The following is a 19,487-nucleotide window of genomic DNA, read 5'->3' on the forward strand; positions in this document are numbered from 1 at the left end:
AATGGATTTGTTCCTGCGGCTTCTTCAGACTCTCGCGTAACTGGATAGCAATACACCGTCCTGTCCCACTGCTTTGCAGCTACAATTCCTATGCTGATACCGGCAATCAATTGATCCTAATAGGTACAGTCAACATGAGTCAGTCAAACCTTTGTGATCAGGACGTGCCCGGTAACCCAGAATACGTCGAGGCCCCTGACGCGTCGTTCTCTCGACTCCGGAGAAAGGAAAGTGGTACCTTCAATGCTCCTGCCCAGAGTGGCTTACACTCCACACACTTTTCCAGAAAGGCAGTTGCTACGAGCAGCAACCTTCTCTCGATGTCGGCCCCTCTTCATTCTTCAGTTTCTCCAGCTTCCACATCTTCACCGTGTTCCAGTCATTCGTTGCGTACTGGCCTACTACCATCTTCCCTAGCTACTTTATTATCGTGTATGTCGTCTGAAGGTCGGAGTGATACTTCGTATCTGACTGCCGCTATAGATCCCAACTCCCCAGATTCACACAGCTATCCTGCTGGCTCAAGTAAGTGTCATCTTCTCTGTTGTCTGAGGTGTTTTTCTTGTGTCGTCGGTTATATCAGTGTGTGAGTCTAGAGACCGACAAGACTAACGACACTGCAGAGATCGACCTGAATAGATCCGGCACCATGCACACTGCTGTTCCTGAATCCGCTCAGGCTCCTGATACTCGTGGGTTGTCCACTCTGCTCGGGGGCTTGAACATCCAGGGTCAGCGTCCCGGAGCCAAATACAATGGTCTCAAAAGCAACATGCCGCTAGCTGTGCCCCCTTATAATCCGCTTGTTCTGCTACCCAATGGAACCATCTTCGGCGGGATTCCTTACGATCAGAACCCGTATCTACCCCCTACTGGCATCTACCCAGGTTTAGCTCCCCCATGTCCCGTGGTCCCCGGCCCTGCGGGAGACTTCTACCATGGAGCCACCGCGAACATGGAAGGTCCTGGACTGCCTAATTATGGGTTTAACAACTTTCCCCAGCCGGCTCCAGCATGTCTACCTTTCCAGATGATGAAGACTCCCACTGGGTATATTCTTCAGGATTTGGAGAGCCTAACTCAGCAAGACCCACCTATTCCACGGGCTGTACCTGCTATGTGGACTAATCCTTCTGAACTGACGCTTGCCAAGTGCCTGGAGAATCGGGAGGGTATTACCAACGTCTACATTCGAGGCTTTCTCCCAGAGACTACAGATGAGATGCTGCATGCCTACGCCGCTCGATTCGGAAAGATAGACCGGTGCAAAGCAATCGTGGACTTGGATACAGGCCTCTGCAAAGGGTAGGCAAGAGCCTGGGTCCGAAGACTGATGAGTGATATGCTGACTGTACTCATAGATTTGGGTTTGTTCAGTACTACAATTTCGAATCCTGCGAGAATTGTATCCGAGGGTTCTTTTACCTCGGCTACCAGGCTAGCTTTGCCCAGGTATATGATGTTCTAGTCTTCCAATCTGCGTACCATTGAAATTGACAAAGTCCAGAAATCTCGCAACTCCCGTCTCAAGGACCTCGAAGATAAATCATCCACTAACATCTATTGTACCAACATTCCCATTGAGTGGACAGAAGCCGTGAGCACTCAGATTCCAACAAGACACCATGCAAATCAAGCTGACCATGACCACAGGATCTCCGTCATCACTTTGAGCCGTACCATGTCATTTCGGAGAAGATTAGCCGTGATGAGAAGACTGGAGTGAGCAAGGAGGTTGGATTTGCCCGGTAAGTAGTGTCCCACGCACTCAAACGAAAGGTACATTCCTTCGGCTCATTACTATGTCATATTAGATTTGAAACACGCGAAATCGCCGAGCAAGTCTTGTCTGAATACCACAACACGGTTGCCAAAGACGGTGTGAAGTTGCTTCTTCGCTTCGCCGACACCAAGGCCCAGAAACTTCTCAAGCAGCAAAGTAACGAGCGCCGGGCCTACCGTGCTGGCGAATATAATTATTCGGTTGAGGTAGTTCAGGGTTCCACTCCATCGCCTTCTATTAACCGTCTTCAGCAGACTGCATCTCATCTCAGCCCCAATTCGCAGGGCAGCTATGTGTCACCTGTTGGAATGGGCGCAGCCTGGACTCCTGCGACATCCATCTCTCCATCGTATGTACTGAGACCCACACGCGTTTGGGCTCTACTGACAGGACAAGCAGGTATCTGGCGAAGAGCCAGGCTAGCAACATGAGGTTCAACTCATGGACTTCCCGCAACGGGCCAGGAGGTCTGGAGAATACGCCTTTGTATCGTGGACGGCGTGGAGTCTGGACTGAAAATACTTCGGGCTCTTCCTCCAAGGCCAATTTTGCCACTCCTACATCCTGCGTTGAATCTCGTTCTGAGCGATCCAGCCCTCGTAAGGAGATTAAGGCAGGATCTTTGTCTCCTATCTCCTCTCGCAGGGAGGTTATTGTGACTTCGCCTCGTTCGGTTGTCTGAGTGATGCCTGGACTGCAGTACTGTGGTTTACAGGTGCTCCAAGGCCTCCTTACGCATGCATCCTCTCCCCTTCCAATATTTCCTACAAGCACCAAGTGTTGCTACTCTCAGGAGTGACCTTTGGTATTTGTACGGGTCGCCTTTTTGCCCTTCCATGAAGCATCCTTTCCGAACGCAACAGGGCTGCCCAGCTATCCCTCAATGCTCACATTTCTTACAAAAGGTGCATGGATCATTGACACATGTTTTGTTCTCCTTTTTCGACTCTTGCCCATTTCGAAGTTTTGTGCTGGTTTCGAGCTTTTGTATGTTGTATGGATTTTGTCATCTGTGGTTGATTTCTTGATGACACCAGTGATTCTACATTTCGCAGAGTGATGCCGATTTAAAGGTCTGTATCTGTTACCGCTGGACCCTGGAGGCCAAGGTTTACGGCGAGAAGGAGTTCACAGGTTGGAGGGACAAAAGTGGTACTTTTGCATTTGCCTAGCCATGCATGTTTATCTCTTTGCATCAAGTTATCGGCGCAGTCTACAGTTTGCCAATGAAAAGCAATATGCAATTGCGAGTCAATCATCATGGCAATCAAGGTAAACCAAACCAAGTTGAAGCCATGCACCTAGTGTATGCATCTATGGGATAGTAATGGCGAGACAAGAGGAAGGAAGGGAGTGAATCGCTCAGGGGTGACATGCGGGGGAGAGACATCAATATAGGAGGGGAAGCAAAAGAGTACACGTGGATCTGACTCTAAAAGGGATCTATACATGGAGAAAGGAGCATGGAGGCGACCATGAGTGACCTTGACCCAAACAATGGCCAATATCAATACCGAGACCGACCCAAACAATCAATTGCGACCCAACCGCTCCTCCAAATCCTCCGTCAGCTCATAGGCAGGCTTATACTGCCGCGCAGGTACCTCCTCCCCAGCGCCATCCACCTCCACCTTCAATTTCGGATTCGGATGAGTATCTGCGGTCCCACCCAGACTCGTATACCCCCGATCATATAGCGAGCAATACCGGAGACCCAAATGACGAATGAAAGCCCAAATCTCCGCATAATGCCAATCAATCACGGGATGCACGCGCACAAAATCCGGCCACCCGCTATCCGTCCGATCGAAATGCGTCAATTTAGCGCCATGCGGATCCGTGCGTCTCGTGCCCACAAAGATCGCCTTCACCCCCGGGTTCACGAAGAGATAATCTTCAAAGGTAGATTTCATTGTCGAGCGTGGCGGGTCCGTCGTATATTTGAGCACGTTGAGATGGTATGCGCGGGCGGACCATTGCACGAATTCCTCGACGTCTGGAAAGGGGTCCGGCGGGAGGGCGTAGATGGCGGGGATGGAGGTTAGGCCGCCGTCTTCGGGGGCGGGGTGCGGGTGGAGGCTGGCGAGGAAGAGGACGAGAAGCACGAGACAGTCTTTGCCGCCATTGTAGGAGAGGGAGAGTTCCGAGAGGGGGTAGCGGTGCAGGGCGGAAGAGATGACGTCCAGGGAAATGCGGGTTTGGTGTTGCACGGTGGAGAGGAGCGACTCTGGAGGGTGAGATTCGGAGAGGAAGGAGTGGATTTTGGAGTGGCAGTGGGCGATTATGGAGGATAGAGAGGGGGTGGTTGGTGGTGGAAATTGAGGTGGTGATGTTGTGGTTGTTGTTGATATGGTGGGGTTGTTGTTGGAGGTGGCTGCTGGTGGTGCGGCGACGGGGCCATTGGGTATTGAGTCGGTCATTTTAACAGATTGTCGTGGTGGGAGTAGGCCGGTGTATATGTATATATATGGGTGAGATAAGAGGGAGGGGAGGAAAGGGTGAGGTTGAGGTAGGTAGTTGGCGTAGTACTAGTTAGTTAGTAGCTAGGGTATGTAGTGGATGCGATGACTCGTGGGGAAATTGATGTCAGCCGGCTGTGCGGTTCTGAGGTTATTTGTCGGATCTTGGTCGCAACGAGAGGTTTATGTCTTTCTAATCGGACGAGAAGCTAAAGATAAGAGCGACAGCCGTATAGGGATGCGATACAGCAAAGCACACACGTTCAATGTCAGCTCAAGTCCGACAACGGATGTTTGCGGAGGAGGCCAACATGAAGCCGAGCGATGGAGGGGAAGATAATAAAACGCGCTGGAATGTTCTTTCTGCCCCGCATCTGGCCTGACCGCCTTTCTTATCGGGGCTTGACATTATCTGCTCGAAAGCAAGTAAACAGCAGAGTTTATTGGAGGTCAACTGCCATGGATGATGGTAATGGTACTGTTGTTGACACAGTAGGTGCAACAGGCTACGAATACTCAATGGTACGCACAAGGAAGCAAAGAAGTAGTAATAATAACAGCAATAGTATAATCATGGTGATGTGATGATCACCGGTCCGTCCCAGGTCCAAATATATCATTCGCTCAACGCCTGTTGACCAAGTTCATCTAATACTGATACTACCCCTGCAAGTCTTACATGCAAAATGACAGGCACTGCCCAGCATCATCCCAATACCTTCATCTTCTTTTTCTTCTTCTTGTCTCCGTCTTTCTTCACTCCCTTCTGCCAATCCCGCCAGCTGCCTATGCGCTCCTCACGAGTATCTTCCCACGCTTTCTCCTGGTCCCGTTTCCGCTTCCGCGCCTCCAATTCTTCCTCTTCCTTGCGCCTCTCCCGACCTTCTTCTTGAAGCTTGGCCTTGGCCTGTCTTCGTCGCCGCGCCTCTTCCTCTAACAGCACCTGCACCGTCTTCTGGCGCCATTCTTTCTTGAATTCGTCTGTCTTCAGCTCCTCCGAGTCTAACGAGTATTTGTGTTCGCGGATCAAAAGTCGTCGAGCGTCAGCGATGCATTCGTCTAGGTATGTGCGTGACTTTTCGTCCATAAGTGCCGTGTGCGCTTTCTTGAGGCGATCAAAGGCATCGGGGGCGGCAGGGTTCTTCGTCTTATCAGGGTGGATGAGAAGGGACTTTTTGCGGTACTGGACTTTAATGTCTGATTCGGTGACACCTGGTTGAAGATCGAGAACCGCGTAACTAGTATTATAATCCGTCCATTAGCCTCTCCATAAGATATATAGCAGCAGGCAATAAATGCATAGTAGGATGTCGATAACTCACGCGTCTAAGGAGAACGCCTTCCGAATGCGGTCAATTTCTGCATCCTGTCAGGAATTAGCTTTGGTGTCACTATAGTGTATGTTAGGCCAGGGCGGCATACTTTGACGAAATCAGAGGCCTCGCGCTCAAGCGCGTCCAAAGCATCTTGCTCTTCGGCAGCCATGGTGACAGATAATATGGAGTAATATGAAGGAATTCGCCGGGTCGGGACTGTCGCATGCCTGCTTCAAGGCACACGGCGATAAGCGCCGCCTTATCGCGGCGATGAGTCAGCAGGAACCCGCGAGGTTAAACTCCGAAGAGAAAAAAGTTGCTTCACCGCCCGCGCCTTTCTTCGAGATTCTCCCCAGCAACGAGTCCAGATTCATTTGTCTGCTATTCCTTCGTCGGTGCTCATTCTCGTGGAACATTTTATCTGGACGAGCCCATCATGGCTCCGATCAACGGTTCCCGCAATGGCAAACACTCGAAGCCACAGCGCGGCGGTAACCTGAAGCGCAAGCGTGTTCAAGAAGATTTGAACTCTCTCATTAAGAAGGTCGAAGATCTGGACGTCAAGGAATCCATCGAACAATTCACCGATCTGCCCTTGTCTGAACCCACCGCGTCCGGACTTGCCTCGTCCCACTACAAGACGTTGACCGATATTCAGTCCCGTGCGATCAGCCATGCGCTCAAGGGCCGCGATATTCTGGGTGCCGCAAAGACGGGAAGCGGCAAAACGCTGGCCTTCCTGATTCCCATCCTGGAAAACCTATATCGCAAGCAGTGGTCAGAGCACGATGGATTGGGTGCTCTGGTTCTGTCCCCTACCCGCGAACTCGCGATTCAGATCTTCGAAGTCCTCCGCAAAGTCGGTCGCTATCATACGTTCTCCGCCGGTCTGGTTATCGGTGGGAAGAGTCTGCGGGAGGAGCAGGAGAGACTGGGACGGATGAATATCCTGGTGTGTACGCCTGGTCGCATGCTGCAGCACTTGGATCAGACTTCTTTCTTCGAGACACACAACCTGCAGATGCTCGTGTTGGATGAGGCGGATCGCATCTTGGATATGGGTTTCCAGAAGACAGTGGACGCCATTATCGGTCATCTTCCGAAGGAGCGCCAGACGCTACTTTTCAGTGCTACACAGACGAAGAAGGTATCGGACTTGGCTCGACTGAGCTTGCAGGATCCCGAATATGTGGCTGTTCATGAGACGGCCGCCTCCGCGACGCCGTCAAAGCTTCAGCAGCACTACGTCGTTACACCCCTTCCACAGAAACTCGATGTTCTCTGGAGTTTCATTCGAAGCAACTTGAAGTCTAAGACGATCGTGTTCCTTTCGTCAGGAAAGCAGGTGCGCTTTGTCTACGAATCTTTCCGACACATGCAGCCCGGTATCCCGTTGATGCACCTCCACGGCCGACAGAAACAGGGTGGTCGCCTCGATATTACAACCAAGTTCTCGTCGGCACAGCATGCGGTTCTGTTCGCTACTGACGTTGCTGCGCGTGGTCTGGATTTCCCCGCCGTCGACTGGGTTATCCAACTTGACTGCCCTGAAGACGCCGATACCTACATTCACCGTGTCGGTCGGACCGCAAGATACGAGCGCGATGGTCGTGCCGTGCTCTTCCTGGACCCTAGCGAGGAGAAGGGCATGTTGAAGCGTCTTGAGCAGAAGAAGGTTCAGGTCGAGCGCATCAACGTCAAGGCCAACAAGCAACAGAGCATCAAGGATCAGCTGCAGAACATGTGCTTCAAGGATCCTGAGTTGAAGTATCTGGGCCAGAAGGCTTTTATTTCTTACGCCAAGTCGATTTACGTCCAAAAGGATAAGGAGATCTTCAACATCAAGGAGCTGAAGCTGGATGAGTTTGCGGGCAGCTTGGGTCTTCCTGGTGCACCCCGCATCAAGTTCATCAAGGGAGATGATACCAAGGAGCGGAAGAATGCGCCCCGTGCTGCGGCATACTTGTCCAGCGACGACGAATCTGACGAAGAGGGCGAGAAGAAGAAGACCAAGAAGGATGAGACGCAGGTGCGGACGAAGTATGACCGCATGTTCGAGCGTCGGAACCAGGACGTTTTGGCCGATCACTACCACAAGCTTATCAATGACGATGGCACGATGGTGGAGACGAACCAGGCTACTGCGGATGCGGATGAGGATGACGACTTCCTGTCCGTCAAGCGTCGCTACGAGGCCGGTGACAAGGATCTGGGTGGCGCGGGATCTAGCTCGGAGGACGAGGAGAATGCGGAGGACGGAACGGAGAAGAAGGGACCCAAGGTGGTGCATCTCGATGGCAAGGATGCCCTGGTTATTGACTCCAAACGCCGCGAGAAGCTGCTCAAGTCGAAGAAGAAGCTTCTCAAGTTCAAGGGCAAGGGTACGAAGCTTATCTACGATGATGAGGGCAATGCTCACGAGCTATACGAAATGGAGGACGAAGAACAGTTCAAGGCCAAGGGCGACGCCAAGGATCAGCAGGCCAAGTTCCTGGCGGAGGAGGCGGAGCGCACTCGGCAAGCGGATCTGGAGGACAAGGAAGTCGCCAAGCAGAAGCGGCGCGAGAAGAAGGAGAAGCGCAAGGCCCGCGAGCGCGAGCTTCTTGCGATGGAGGAAGAAGGAGGGGATCTGGTCCAGATTCCGTACAAGGAGGGCGGGCTCGCCTCGGACGAAGATGAGGAGGTACTCCGGCCCAGCAAGAAGGCGCGGGTTTCCTTTGCAGACGAAGCGAGCGAGGAGCCCCAGCCCAAGAAGGCCAAGAAGTCTCAACCGGCCGGCAAAGCACCGGGGCAGATCGAGACTCTGGAAGATCTGGAGTCGCTGGCCGCGGGTTTGCTGGGGTGATTCTGGAGTTGACGAAGAGTATACATTGCGTCTTTGGTGGATATATCCCTTTCTGTCTCAGTTTCTTTCATTGTTCATCAGCGGAGAGTGTCAAAAGTTTATGAGATTCCGGCCGGATAGCCATGTACATAGCATGATACAATTGTCCTTGGGACTTTTCCTTATTTCCCTTCTTTTTCTCTTATTGAACGTATAGATAGTAGTGAACGCTGCGTCTAAAGTAGTATGCTTAAAGTTAGCCGAGCAGGTGGGGAGCCCCAGGCGGCAATCGGCAAAATGTCACTTCATCCCCCAAGGATTCTCTCGTCCTTCTATTTGCTGTACGTAACACCAATCGAGCACGCCATCCGCTAAAGTGCAAATTTTCAGCGTCAAAGATGACATGCGACCATGAGTGTCGTTCGGCGGGATGCGCTCTTCCTTTTCATGCGTGCAGTGCAGACACATCACTGCTAGTATCTACTAGCATCTACAGAGTACTCCGGACTGGATCGATCAACTAGTTTGACTGCTGGGCATCTCCGCTGTGGATCACGTGGTGTCTCTCGCCCAGTCTCCAACACTTTCCTATTCGGGAAGACCCCAACTATAAGGCCGACACTGACTGGATCACATCGTCGGTGAGTTTCGGCCTACATCCGATCTCTCGATGCAGGACCCAGCTAATATGGCCCTCTTAGTGTCTAGACCACCACTATGGGTGTTCACGACATCGAAAAGCAACGCCCTATGGCTCCTGGTGAGCCCATAGGTGAGCGGAATGCCAAGGACCCCAGCACCTTAGCAGCAGATTATCTGGAGCCGGAGGCTCCATATATCAATGCGGATAAACTGGCCCGCAAGCTCTCTCCCCGCCAGGTGCAGATGATCGCCATCGGCGGTACCATCGGTACGGGTCTGTTCCTGGGAACCGGCAAGGCGCTGGCCACCGGCGGACCGGCCTCGATGCTGATCTCATATACCATCTGCGGTATCATTGTGTTCATCACGATGTTGTCGCTGGGTGAGATGGCTGCATTTATCCCTGTTGCGGGTTCATTCTGTACTTTTGCTGGGTGAGTATCACGCACGGATTGAGACTGATGGCATGCTGATATGATGATTAGTCGCTTTGTTGATGATGCTCTGGGCTTTGCTCTTACCTGGAACTACTGGTTCAATGATGCGGTGTCGACTGCGTCGGATATTATTGCGCTTCAGTTGCTGCTGGAGTATTGGACGGACAACTTTCCCGGATGGGCGATAAGCTTGATCTTTTTGGTTGTGGTTATTGTGCTCAATATGCTGTCGGTCAAGGTTTATGGCGAGGTTGGTTGCAACTATCTGATGGGTGATTGAATTCTAACAATCTCTAGGTTGAGTACTGGCTCAGTCTTCTCAAGGTGGTGACCATCATCGTATGTACTTTTACCTCTATGACCTCTTGTCACTCACTAATGAGACCGCCAGATCTTCATTATCCTCGGCATCGTCGTTAACTGCGGCGCAAACACCCAACACAAATACATTGGAAACAAGTACTTCTACACCGGCGAAGCTCCCTTTGTCGGCGGCATTGGCGGCTTCGCCTCTGTCTTCGTCACAGCCTCTTTCGCCTAGTACGTTGACCTTTCCCTACCTCATTCAACAGCTTCCATGCTAACAAACACAGCGGCGGCACTGAATCCATCGCCATCACCGCCGGTGAAACCAAAGACCCCGCCAAAAACCTCCCCCGAGTCGTCCGCAACGTCTTCTGGCGCATCGTCCTCTTCTACATCGTCTCTATCGTCCTCATCGGCCTTGACGTCCCCTACAACTACCCGAACCTATCGTCCGAAAACACCGCTACAAGTCCCTTCACCATCGTCTTCGTCGAAGCTGGCAGCGCCGTCGCCGGCAGCTTCATCAACGCCGTGATCATGACCAGCGTCATCTCCGCTGCGAACCACGCCCTCTTCGCCGGCTCCCGTCTTCTTTACACCCTCGCCGTAGATGGGTACGCGCCTCGCTTCTTCGGCCACCTCAACCGATTCCAAGTCCCCTGGGTAGCGGTTCTCGGCACCTCTGTCATCAGTGGACTCTGCTTCGGAGCGAGCTACATTGGCGCCGGCCAGCTGTGGTCGTGGCTGCAGAAGTAAGCCATTGCGTCCATCCATAGTGTAAACCTAATACTGACCAATCATAACAGCATCGTCGGCGTCTCCAACCAACTCTCCTGGACCTTCATCGGCCTGGCCTCCCTCCGCTTCCGCGCCGCAATCCGCAAGCAGAATCTGGAACATCTCCTGCCCTACAAGAACTGGACGTATCCCGTGGGACCAGTTCTCGCCATCGGACTGAATATCATCCTGATTCTTGTGCAGGGGTGGTCGTGCTTTAGCCCGCATTTCAAGCCCGTGGATTTCGTGTCGTACTATATCGAATTACCCATTATGTTGGTGATGTTTTTGGTGTGGAAGCTATGGAAGAGGACGAAGTTGGTGAAGCTGGAGGTTATGGATTTGGTTACAGATCGGTGGAACCTGGAGGTTGTTGGGGGGAGGGAAGTAGAGGAAGATAACGTGGTGGAAGGCGAGGAAGGCGATGGGGGATGGAGTGAGAAGGGGGTGGTCGGGAAGGTGAAGAGGGTGGGGATGTGGTTGTTTTTGTGATTTCCTTCCTCCTTATAAATCTCTGAACATCTTGGTAGATATGGAGGAGGATGGGATGCGAGATATTATAGGTCCTCCTTAATAGTAATGATTATTATGACATTGTATGCAGATTGTGAACTTCACACGTAAGAGACCGAACTTCGAAGCTCCTTTAGTAGTGTCGAGTTGATAACTATATGATTATTATATCCCTACTCCCTAGGTAGACAAAGTAGTCGATCTACACTCATACTAAATATCTAAATAGTTAGTTAGTTTACTATAATTAATCAACTAACTAATCCATTTCGCTCAACATCATTACCATACATTACTATAGTAGATACACTACTTACCACTGTAGAAACTACAACATACATTCTATTGACGACTACTATAAGAACCCGCATTTTGTAGTCTCATAATACTTCTTTCTTGATTCATCATCTGATTCGTTTCAAACTATTTACAAATTCCCATTATACTGTACATGAATAAATCCCCCACAATGTAAACACTTCGACGGCGCTTTATAGTTCTTTTGATCTGATGTCTCGTGTCTTTGGTATGATATATAATATATATCTTTATCCTTGGTGAGTGGTGGTGATGGTGATGATGGAACCAGAGAATTGAATCAAGCAATCATCTGCTCCTCAGGTTTCTCAAACGATGACAACTTATTATTCTTGTCTCCTTCACTGATTCCATGTTCCAGTAAGACATCCCCGTGCAGACGATACGCCTGCTCCATCTTCCAGTAGAAGGGACTCGGGGTGGAGAAGAGGGCTTCGATGGATTCCAGGGAGCGACCGCGGGTTTCGGGGTAGACTATATAACCATTTTATTAGCTTTTCTGGTTCCTCTTTCAATGTTATTATAGTAAGTGGAGAACTTACAGAGGTAAACTATCGGGATCCAGATTAGGTTCAGGGCGGCGAAGAGGAAGTAGGTTCGGCTCTGGACAGCTGTTAGTTTCATCTACAACCAGGATGATCTGAGACTTGAGGAACGTACCTTCATGACACCAAACATAACCGGATTAACCAAAGTGGTCATCCCCACACCAATTGCCCACCCAGTGATACCGAAGCCATTGCCTTGGGCTCGTAGATCAGAGGGGAATATCTCCGTGGGTACTAAGAATGCGACGGTACCCCATGTAGCAGCGTAACTAGTAGAAGACGTCAGATTAGTTTCAAGAAGACATGATAGATATCTGAAAGAAAGGATCAACTAACCCAATATTGAACAAGAATAACATGGTAATAGCCGCAGGAGCAAACTGCGCAGCCTTGCCGGGATTCTGCATTGAAGCCTCGTAGACCGCTCCAGCCTGGTATTCAGTTAGTAGAGGAAAAAAGAGACATTGTAAGGATTGACATACGATAACATTCACAGCAAATAGTATTCCTGCACCACCCATAAGACAGACACGACGACCTAGACGATCGACGATATGGGCACTGATGATCGTACCAATGATGCCCACCGTGTTGAGTCCCCCTGCGAGGCCGTTCTGCTTGATGGAGCTGTATCCAGCCTGGTGCAAGAGAACTGGCGAATATGCAGTGACAGCCTGTATCCATCAAGATTAGCGTTATAATCTTCAAGAAATTCTAACCGGGAATATGGATACCTACCGTAATACCTGTCCAGGAGGCCATGATCTGCAGCCAGACACACAGCCAAGCTCGTCTGCCCAAATTCGGATGCCGCTTGCTTCCCCTTCCGAACAAGATCTTGACGAATTGGATGGGTGAGCTGCGCTGGCTTTCCTCGGCCAATGTGATGATCTCCAAGTATTCCCGATCAATTTCCTCGGGACTGGCCCGGTGCTTGCGAATATGCAGCAATAGCTCATGCGCCTCTTTGTTCCGACCCACGGACGCCAGATACCGGGGACTATCCGGCAGCATCTTGATGAAGCAGGCGAGGATCAGGGCGGGGAAGCATTGAAAGGCCAGTAAGAACCTCCATCGCACGTCGGAGTATCCATTGTTGATGAAGGAAAGGCCAAAGGAGATCCAGTATGCAACTGATATACCGAGATCTGTAGAAGGTATTAGCAATTAACTCACTACTGAATCCCAAATGAAAGGTCCTCCGGATAACTGCTTACAGTTGGCAATAAAGACGTATCCCAGGAACCCACCACGATGATCTGCCGAAGAGGTTTCCGACACCAAGACCGGGGTGATGCCAGTCAAAGCTGCAAAAACACCAGTCAGCAACCAAGTAAATAAAGTCAGATAGATACTGTATAAAGCTTACCTCCAGTACCAATGCCCGTCACCACACGAGCACAAATCATAAAGTCGGAACTCTGCGAGGCCGCCTGTAAAGCGCCGCCGACCAAGGCAAACAACGCACCCGCCAGCAGGCCGTTGATGCGACCAATTCGGTCCGCCAACCATCCTCCAGCAAAGCAGCCAAAGATGGCACCGAGATAATACACACTGACAATGCCACCCTGGTGTGTGGTATCGGTCACCGTGCCATCCGGCTTCCCAATGCCGACCTCGGTCACGTATCTGGGCGCGGAATTGACGCCGCCCATGACACCTTGGTCATAGCCTTCGAAGAAGATGGAAATGAGGGAGAACACATGGATGGTGATGTTCAACTGCCGCGGCGAGAGCCGCTTCCACAGTGTCGTATAGCCCATGTTGTCTTGTCTGTCTTGTAATTGTTCGCTTCGCCCCTATGTCCTCCATCACAACTTATCGGGGGTTCATGACTCTCCTATATATACATAAAAGTGAACGATATTCGCCCCCCGCTAGTAGATTCCGAATGGAGAGGAAATCCTGGAGAAGTTGCGGGGTGAGTAATGTTTAGACTTTCATTTAAGCGCGTAGCCGTGTTATCAGAAGATGCTAAAGTTTGGTAAGTCTATATCTATACGGCCTCGGCATTCACTCGGCCTGATGGTACGTAATGGCGCGGAGAGGAAGAAATAAGCGTGTGGCTGTTTTCCTGTTCAGCCGGTTGGATGGAGATCAACTCCAGATAAACATATACCGGGGAGGAAATCCTGGAGAACCGCGGGGATGAATCATATCTAACTTTAATTTAAGCACGTAGCTGTGACATAGAAGATGATGCTAAAGTTTAAAGCTGTCTCGTCAGCCTCGGCTTTCCCTCGGCCTGAACAGTGGCGAGGAAAATAAGCGTGTTGCCGTTTTCCCATTTAGCCGAGCCATTTAGCAGTTTTGGCGTTAAGGCTGGAGAGGATGGAGATCAACTGACTCTATACCACATATTATACCATGCATACCACGCGGGCAGGTGTTTTCGCCATCATTTGGTCAGCAATGGGACTCTGGCTCTTCTTAATTACAACCACGTCTTCGCTCACGACTCTCTACATAACATAACACACCAGATAGAATCATTTGACCTTCCCGTGCATACAAATCAAGTATGACTCCGGATATGGTAAACGGCACTGGCGCCCCAGCCTTGGATCTGACCGTCCTTGGTTTGAACAGCGGCACATCGATGGTGAGTGCTTTAGCTTGCTCATTCTCATTAAGAAAATAAAAATGATGAAAACTTACAATGAATAATGAAGGATGGCATCGATTGTGCCCTCTGTCACTTCCGTCAGGAGACTCCAGAATCGGCGATGCACTTTGAGCTCTTGAAGGTAAAGAAAGATTTCTTATCTTACCATTTTCACACAGAATACACACAACTGACATTGGTCCAGTATGGAGAAATCCCTCTAGAGCCCGTGATCAAGAAGCGCGTGATGAACATGATCCTGCATAATCAAACCTCTCCGTCCGAGTTGTCCGAAGTGAACGTCATCCTAGGCGAGACGTTTGCGTCGGCAGTGCACCAGTTCTGCAAGGACTACGACGTCGATATCAACTCCATCGACGTGTTAGGCTCCCACGGCCAGACAATCTGGTTGCTTTCCATGCCCGAGCCAGGCGAGACTCGCAGCGCACTCACAATGGCCGAGGGCTCATTCCTGGCATCGCGCACCGGGATCACCTCCGTGACGGACTTTCGTGTGAGCGACCAAGCGGCGGGACGCCAGGGCGCTCCGCTGATTGCATTCTTTGACGCGCTCGTTCTACACCACCCGACGAAGTTGCGTGCGTGCCAAAACATCGGCGGCATCGCTAACGTGTGCTTCATCCCGCCGGACAGCCACGGTGGCGTTGACGAATGCTACGACTTTGATACCGGCCCGGGCAATGTCTTTATCGATGCCGTGGTCCGTCATTACACCAACGGCGAACGTGAGTATGACAAAGATGGCGAGATGGGTGCGCGTGGTACCGTCGACCAGGAGCTCGTCGACGACTTCCTGCGCCACCCGTACTTTGCGCTGGACCCGCCTAAAACTACGGGCCGCGAGGTTTTCCGTGACACCATCGCGCATGAATTTATTACAAAGGCGGAGGCAAAGGGTCTGAGCCCGGATGATGTGGTCGCTACGGTCACCCGTGTGACGGCCCAGGCGATTGTAGACCACTACCGCCGTTATGCCCCGAAAGATCTCGAGATTGCCGAGATCTTCATGTGCGGCGGCGGCGCTTATAACCCGAACATCACGGCATTTATCCAAAAGGCATATCCCAACACCCGAATTATGATGCTGGATGAGGCCGGTATCCCCGCGGGGGCTAAGGAGGCTATCACCTTCGCCTGGCAGGGTATGGAGGCCGTGGTGGGCCGCTCCATTCCTGTTCCCACACGGGTCGAAACTCGTCAAGAATACGTTCTTGGAAAGGTGTCTCCGGGAAAGAATTACCGCAAGGTCATGCGCCAAGGGATGCTCTTTGGTGCGGGTCGCGATCATCTCTCCCCGGTGAAGGAGCTGGTCAACTATGTCAATGGCAAGGTTTTCAACAATAAGTGGTAAATGGAAGTTTCTTGAGAGATATCACCTGATATCACTGCACTTCTTTGCATGGGATTGGATAGGCGCATTGTAACTGGGGAGTTCATGTATATATTTAGGATTAATGAATACTGCAGTAGAGGACGTCGAACCTACAATCAGGATAGCAGAGCCCTTCAGGTCTGTTGCCCGTCTCGAAGAGACCAGAGCTTTGGCCCAGAGCACCCATGACCTGCTTTTTCCTATCTAGGATAAGTTCCGCTTCCACCGTAGAGGAGTCAATTTCAAGCACCAGCATCAACGAAGTGATCGAATGCTTTGTACCATAAACGCTGAGAGGGTTTACATGGAACTGAAATGTCATGAATCGAGGTGTGAGCCTAGAATATTTATTGAAGAGTTTGAAGCCCAACGGGTAAATCATCTGGGACAGACTGTATTTGTCTCAAACCTTATCTTACAATCATACTGTCTGCAAATAGATTGCATAGTAGATAATCAAGTACAGGCGCATTCATGTTGCGCCTATTTGTTGTGGATGCAGATCACATACCATTTTCGAATCAATAAATAGAATTATTCGAACGCTAGAGGCAGAAATCCCTCGGCATTGTGAGAATCCAACGACCATGGCCAATCTGAGAGGAGTTCTGGTGGCAGCTGAAATTCGGACATCTGGTCGAGACCAGCATCAGTGGAGGCTGCGACGGGGTGGGTGTCCTGTGTATACGCTGACGTGACAGCAAGTTCGGGATTTGCGTCAATGACTTGCGTCACGTCACTTGAAGAAGTGAAGTCCAGGAGAAGTGAGGTACGCATGTAGCCGTCTATTCGATCGACCTGAGACCGCAGTCGTTCGCCGGCACCGGAGGCACGATGTAACCCCATTTCAAGACGCTCTAAGAGATCTGCCATTTCAAGCCTGTATGCAGATATATTAGCTGGGATTCAAGAGGCTACCACCAGATAAAGGTATCGTACAGTAATGTGCGAGCTCGCATGTAAGATACTTGCGACAAATTCCCTTCCATGACCGAGCCAAGAATGTAGCCAATTCCGCCGAGGTGGTGGAGCTGGGACTTGTCAGTACACATATCAGACAAGTATAGAAATTTGCACATACCAAAGGCGAGCTGATAGCTTTCAAGTACTCGATGGGCACATTCCGAAAAACGCTCAGCAGTTCACCCGCTACATCGCATTTCCGCTCCACCCCAATTTCCTCGGTCGACAAAAGCACCATCCGAAGGAGTTGTAGCGTGGCCTGAATGTTGGCTGCCTGGAACCCGAATACATCCTTGGACATGTCTCCTGTAGTGGGCGGCGTTTCCCGAAACTGTGACGGAAGAGCAGAGTACATAGCGAGGACCCGATCCATGACAGCCGGCTCTGACATGGAGGAAGAATTAAAAAGTGACCAAACTGGTGTCGTTCCGTTGGCCGAAGAGAAGCGGCGTCGATTGCAATCGACTATATGCTCAAGAATGCGGTAAAGGTCCGTGGTGAAGTTCCAACCACGCAGCCAGGGCGTAGGCTGGCGGGAGACGACAGTTACGTTACTTGTGAGAAGCGAATTGAATCCCGGGGAGACGGACGGCACGCCATAGCCGCGGTCTGTGATAAATTCGTCGTCCAATTCGCTAGGATATCTCACTAAAGAATGAGCTTCACGATATCGAATAACGCCACCCCATACAATGGTCGAATAGATGTCGAGCGTATAGATGGACCAGAACTAGCGTCATAGTAAGTAAGGGAATAAACCGATAAAAGGGATATATTCCGTACAAGACGCCGGCGCTCCTCCGTCTCAACTGGACGCAAGTCCTTTGGCCAGAGCTTTTCGTCATAGAGGCCATCCATCGAAGTCAAGGTATGGTATAAGCCAGAATACTTCTGCATATCTTTGATCTGGCCGTTTTGAATGCTGGCGATAGCCAGTAAGGCACACGCCCGCATATAATGAATCCCTTGGGCTGTGGCAAGGTCCCGAGGAATCGAGTCCCGAGCAGCCGTGAAAAAAGTTTCGGAGGGTGGATCTATAAGCTCTTCTCGATCCCACCGATTCGAGTACAACGCACCATCACGTGCGCGACCGGCGACCAGAGAGCAGGCAGCCATCGTAGAGGCAAAGAGTCCTTGATTGCAAAGATGCTTCTTGCTGTTGACTTGCTCTATGAATGACGGCATGTGAAACAAGGGAAATCTAGTGAGCACATGTTCAGTCAATGCAACCAGCGAGGATTACGGGGACACATCATACATTGGGTAGACGATCTCGAAATAAACCTGGACTAATTTTCTTATTTGCCGGTCACAAGCAATTGCAAATGCTTTCCAAGAATTGTGCAGCAGTCCATTATCGTCATCTCCCTCGGCTGCTGACCAGCCATGGTTAAAGGTAGACCAGGGATCAGCGGAGATCGATGCGCGGTGCGGACTGCGAGAGGTCGAGGAGCCGGAGGCTCTTCTAACACTTGCAGTCGCTGCCGCCGTAGGATTATTAGTATGATTGACGGAGGCTCTTACAAACTGAGGATCGCGACCACTCGCCCGAGTGGCAGCCTTGACGCCTCGGCGTTTTGCAGGACGGTCAAAGGTGCACGGCACATCGAAGTCCAAACAGTTTTGACAACGTCCTAGGGGATCCTCGCTTTGGCTACATTTAATGCTGCGTCTATTGCAAAAGTCGCCTGCGTTAGGTTGGTACTTAGCACAAATGCAGGCATCATGCCCGGCAGCCCCGGGTTTCGGGGCGCCAAATCATAGAACAAACAAATCGAACGTTGGGGAACCTACAGGCCATAGAGACGCGCTGAAGCTTTCGCGGTTTCTGCGACATTCAGCCATTAGATAACTTTTCATTCGCGTAGAGCGTGGTATTTCAGGTAAAGCGTAGAGCTTTGGCGAAATGCATAAAGCGGACGTAAGGGTGCAGCTAACTCGGGGAAAGGGCGGTGGTAGGATTGGAGAGCGGAGCCGTTCACTAGGGACGCCCCGGAGTTTCGTTTTACGAACTACCCCGTAAGTAGCTAGGAAACCCAAAGGCAAATCTGCCATTACTAATCGAGTCCTGACTTAGTATCGAGATCACGTGCTCTACAGTTACAACTATGATACAGAGTACCCCAGAGAATAGAAGTGATAAGAGGCGTCGCTGTGTTGTATTCTTCCTCATATGGATAACCGGACCTTTCAGTCTGTTGGTTAGGTCACGAAAAATGGACACGAATCAGGAGAAGACGGATAGCCAACAGTGCTTCACCGTACCGGAACATTCCTTCTCTGAAGTCTGACACGCAGCATCCTAACGTCGAAGTATGCATTTCGCCAAAGCTCTACGCTTTACGAGAATTGGTAATTTGCAACTCTTCGAACCATACAAAAGACGAACGCAGGATAAGGCAGCTCATGATACATAATGTGATGGCTGGATACGAGTCCCCAATAACTCTTGCTATTCATCAGTAGCTACAAACTAGATCAACTATTACAATACTGTCTCTATAAGTGAACTGGTTTTAATAACGTATACATCAGCACAAGTTGATAATTGGCTCGAACAAGAACATTCTTCGTGTGCACAATTCTATATAATGCCATGCACC

General features: G+C 50.7%; 8 protein-coding genes across 8 annotated transcripts; 4 read left to right on the top strand and 4 right to left on the bottom strand.

The window, feature by feature from the left end:
* Positions 1-649: 649 nt before the first annotated feature.
* ASPBRDRAFT_174117 (putative RNA binding protein MSSP-2) lies at positions 650-2,465 on the top strand (the record flags this gene model as incomplete). The annotated part of the gene is made up of 6 exons (XM_067619767.1): positions 650-1,305; positions 1,362-1,452; positions 1,508-1,597; positions 1,654-1,748; positions 1,815-2,132; positions 2,180-2,465. The coding sequence occupies 6 exons, from the start codon at positions 650-652 to the stop codon at positions 2,463-2,465; spliced, it is 1,536 nt and encodes a 511-aa protein (XP_067480689.1).
* Positions 2,466-2,920: 455 nt separating this feature from the next.
* ASPBRDRAFT_149044 (FAD synthase) lies at positions 2,921-4,544 on the bottom strand. Its single transcript, XM_067619298.1, has one exon. The coding sequence runs from the start codon at positions 4,201-4,203 to the stop codon at positions 3,316-3,318; it is 888 nt and encodes a 295-aa protein (XP_067480690.1). The 5' UTR covers positions 4,204-4,544; the 3' UTR covers positions 2,921-3,315.
* A 404-nt stretch (positions 4,545-4,948) lies between these two features.
* ASPBRDRAFT_28681 (uncharacterized protein) lies at positions 4,949-5,727 on the bottom strand (the record flags this gene model as incomplete). Its single annotated transcript, XM_067622544.1, has 3 exons — positions 4,949-5,480; positions 5,565-5,608; positions 5,665-5,727. 3 exons carry the CDS (start codon positions 5,725-5,727, stop codon positions 4,949-4,951), a joined length of 639 nt encoding a protein of 212 aa, XP_067480691.1.
* A 189-nt stretch (positions 5,728-5,916) lies between these two features.
* On the top strand, positions 5,917-8,686 carry dbp4 (RNA-dependent ATPase HCA4). Its single transcript, XM_067628456.1, has one exon. It carries the CDS (start codon positions 5,995-5,997, stop codon positions 8,401-8,403), a length of 2,409 nt encoding a protein of 802 aa, XP_067480692.1. The 5' UTR covers positions 5,917-5,994; the 3' UTR covers positions 8,404-8,686.
* Positions 8,687-8,736: 50 nt separating this feature from the next.
* On the top strand, positions 8,737-11,148 carry ASPBRDRAFT_149051 (amino acid permease). The gene is made up of 7 exons (XM_067619299.1): positions 8,737-9,023; positions 9,084-9,458; positions 9,510-9,711; positions 9,759-9,800; positions 9,853-10,001; positions 10,055-10,519; positions 10,574-11,148. The coding sequence occupies exons 2-7, from the start codon at positions 9,100-9,102 to the stop codon at positions 11,034-11,036; spliced, it is 1,680 nt and encodes a 559-aa protein (XP_067480693.1). The 5' UTR covers positions 8,737-9,023; positions 9,084-9,099; the 3' UTR covers positions 11,037-11,148.
* A 507-nt stretch (positions 11,149-11,655) lies between these two features.
* Positions 11,656-13,686, bottom strand: ASPBRDRAFT_120969 (putative MFS sugar transporter; the record flags this gene model as incomplete). Its single annotated transcript, XM_067617396.1, has 8 exons — positions 11,656-11,849; positions 11,918-11,978; positions 12,036-12,192; positions 12,260-12,354; positions 12,406-12,597; positions 12,662-13,071; positions 13,141-13,230; positions 13,293-13,686. 8 exons carry the CDS (start codon positions 13,684-13,686, stop codon positions 11,656-11,658), a joined length of 1,593 nt encoding a protein of 530 aa, XP_067480694.1.
* Positions 13,687-14,300: 614 nt separating this feature from the next.
* ASPBRDRAFT_149057 (UPF0075 domain protein) lies at positions 14,301-16,108 on the top strand. The gene is made up of 3 exons (XM_067619300.1): positions 14,301-14,525; positions 14,596-14,670; positions 14,734-16,108. Exons 1-3 carry the CDS (start codon positions 14,445-14,447, stop codon positions 15,898-15,900), a joined length of 1,323 nt encoding a protein of 440 aa, XP_067480695.1. The 5' UTR covers positions 14,301-14,444; the 3' UTR covers positions 15,901-16,108.
* Positions 16,109-16,208: 100 nt separating this feature from the next.
* Positions 16,209-18,721, bottom strand: ASPBRDRAFT_670916 (putative C6 transcription factor; the record flags this gene model as incomplete). Its single annotated transcript, XM_067628840.1, has 6 exons — positions 16,209-16,801; positions 16,861-16,952; positions 17,003-17,614; positions 17,668-18,085; positions 18,143-18,572; positions 18,679-18,721. 6 exons carry the CDS (start codon positions 18,719-18,721, stop codon positions 16,456-16,458), a joined length of 1,941 nt encoding a protein of 646 aa, XP_067480696.1. The 3' UTR covers positions 16,209-16,455.
* Between the last annotated feature and the right edge of the window lie 766 nt (positions 18,722-19,487).

The sequence above is a fragment of the Aspergillus brasiliensis genome (assembly GCF_001889945.1).
Source record: "Aspergillus brasiliensis CBS 101740 unplaced genomic scaffold ASPBRscaffold_4, whole genome shotgun sequence".
Classification (NCBI taxonomy): Eukaryota; Fungi; Ascomycota; class Eurotiomycetes; order Eurotiales; family Aspergillaceae; genus Aspergillus; species Aspergillus brasiliensis.

Coding starts and splice junctions, on each gene's coding strand:
- ASPBRDRAFT_149057 (XM_067619300.1), top strand. CDS start 14,445: ATGACTCCGGATATGGTAAACGGCACTGGCGCCCCAGCCTTGGATCTG. Junction 14,526..14,595: donor TGAACAGCGGCACATCGATG/GTGAGTGCTTTA, acceptor TGAATAATGAAG/GATGGCATCGATTGTGCCCT. Junction 14,671..14,733: donor TGCACTTTGAGCTCTTGAAG/GTAAAGAAAGAT, acceptor ACATTGGTCCAG/TATGGAGAAATCCCTCTAGA.
- dbp4 (XM_067628456.1), top strand. CDS start 5,995: ATGGCTCCGATCAACGGTTCCCGCAATGGCAAACACTCGAAGCCACAG.
- ASPBRDRAFT_149051 (XM_067619299.1), top strand. CDS start 9,100: ATGGGTGTTCACGACATCGAAAAGCAACGCCCTATGGCTCCTGGTGAG. Junction 9,801..9,852: donor TCAAGGTGGTGACCATCATC/GTATGTACTTTT, acceptor TGAGACCGCCAG/ATCTTCATTATCCTCGGCAT. Junction 10,002..10,054: donor GTCACAGCCTCTTTCGCCTA/GTACGTTGACCT, acceptor TAACAAACACAG/CGGCGGCACTGAATCCATCG.
- ASPBRDRAFT_149044 (XM_067619298.1), bottom strand. CDS start 4,203: ATGACCGACTCAATACCCAATGGCCCCGTCGCCGCACCACCAGCAGCC.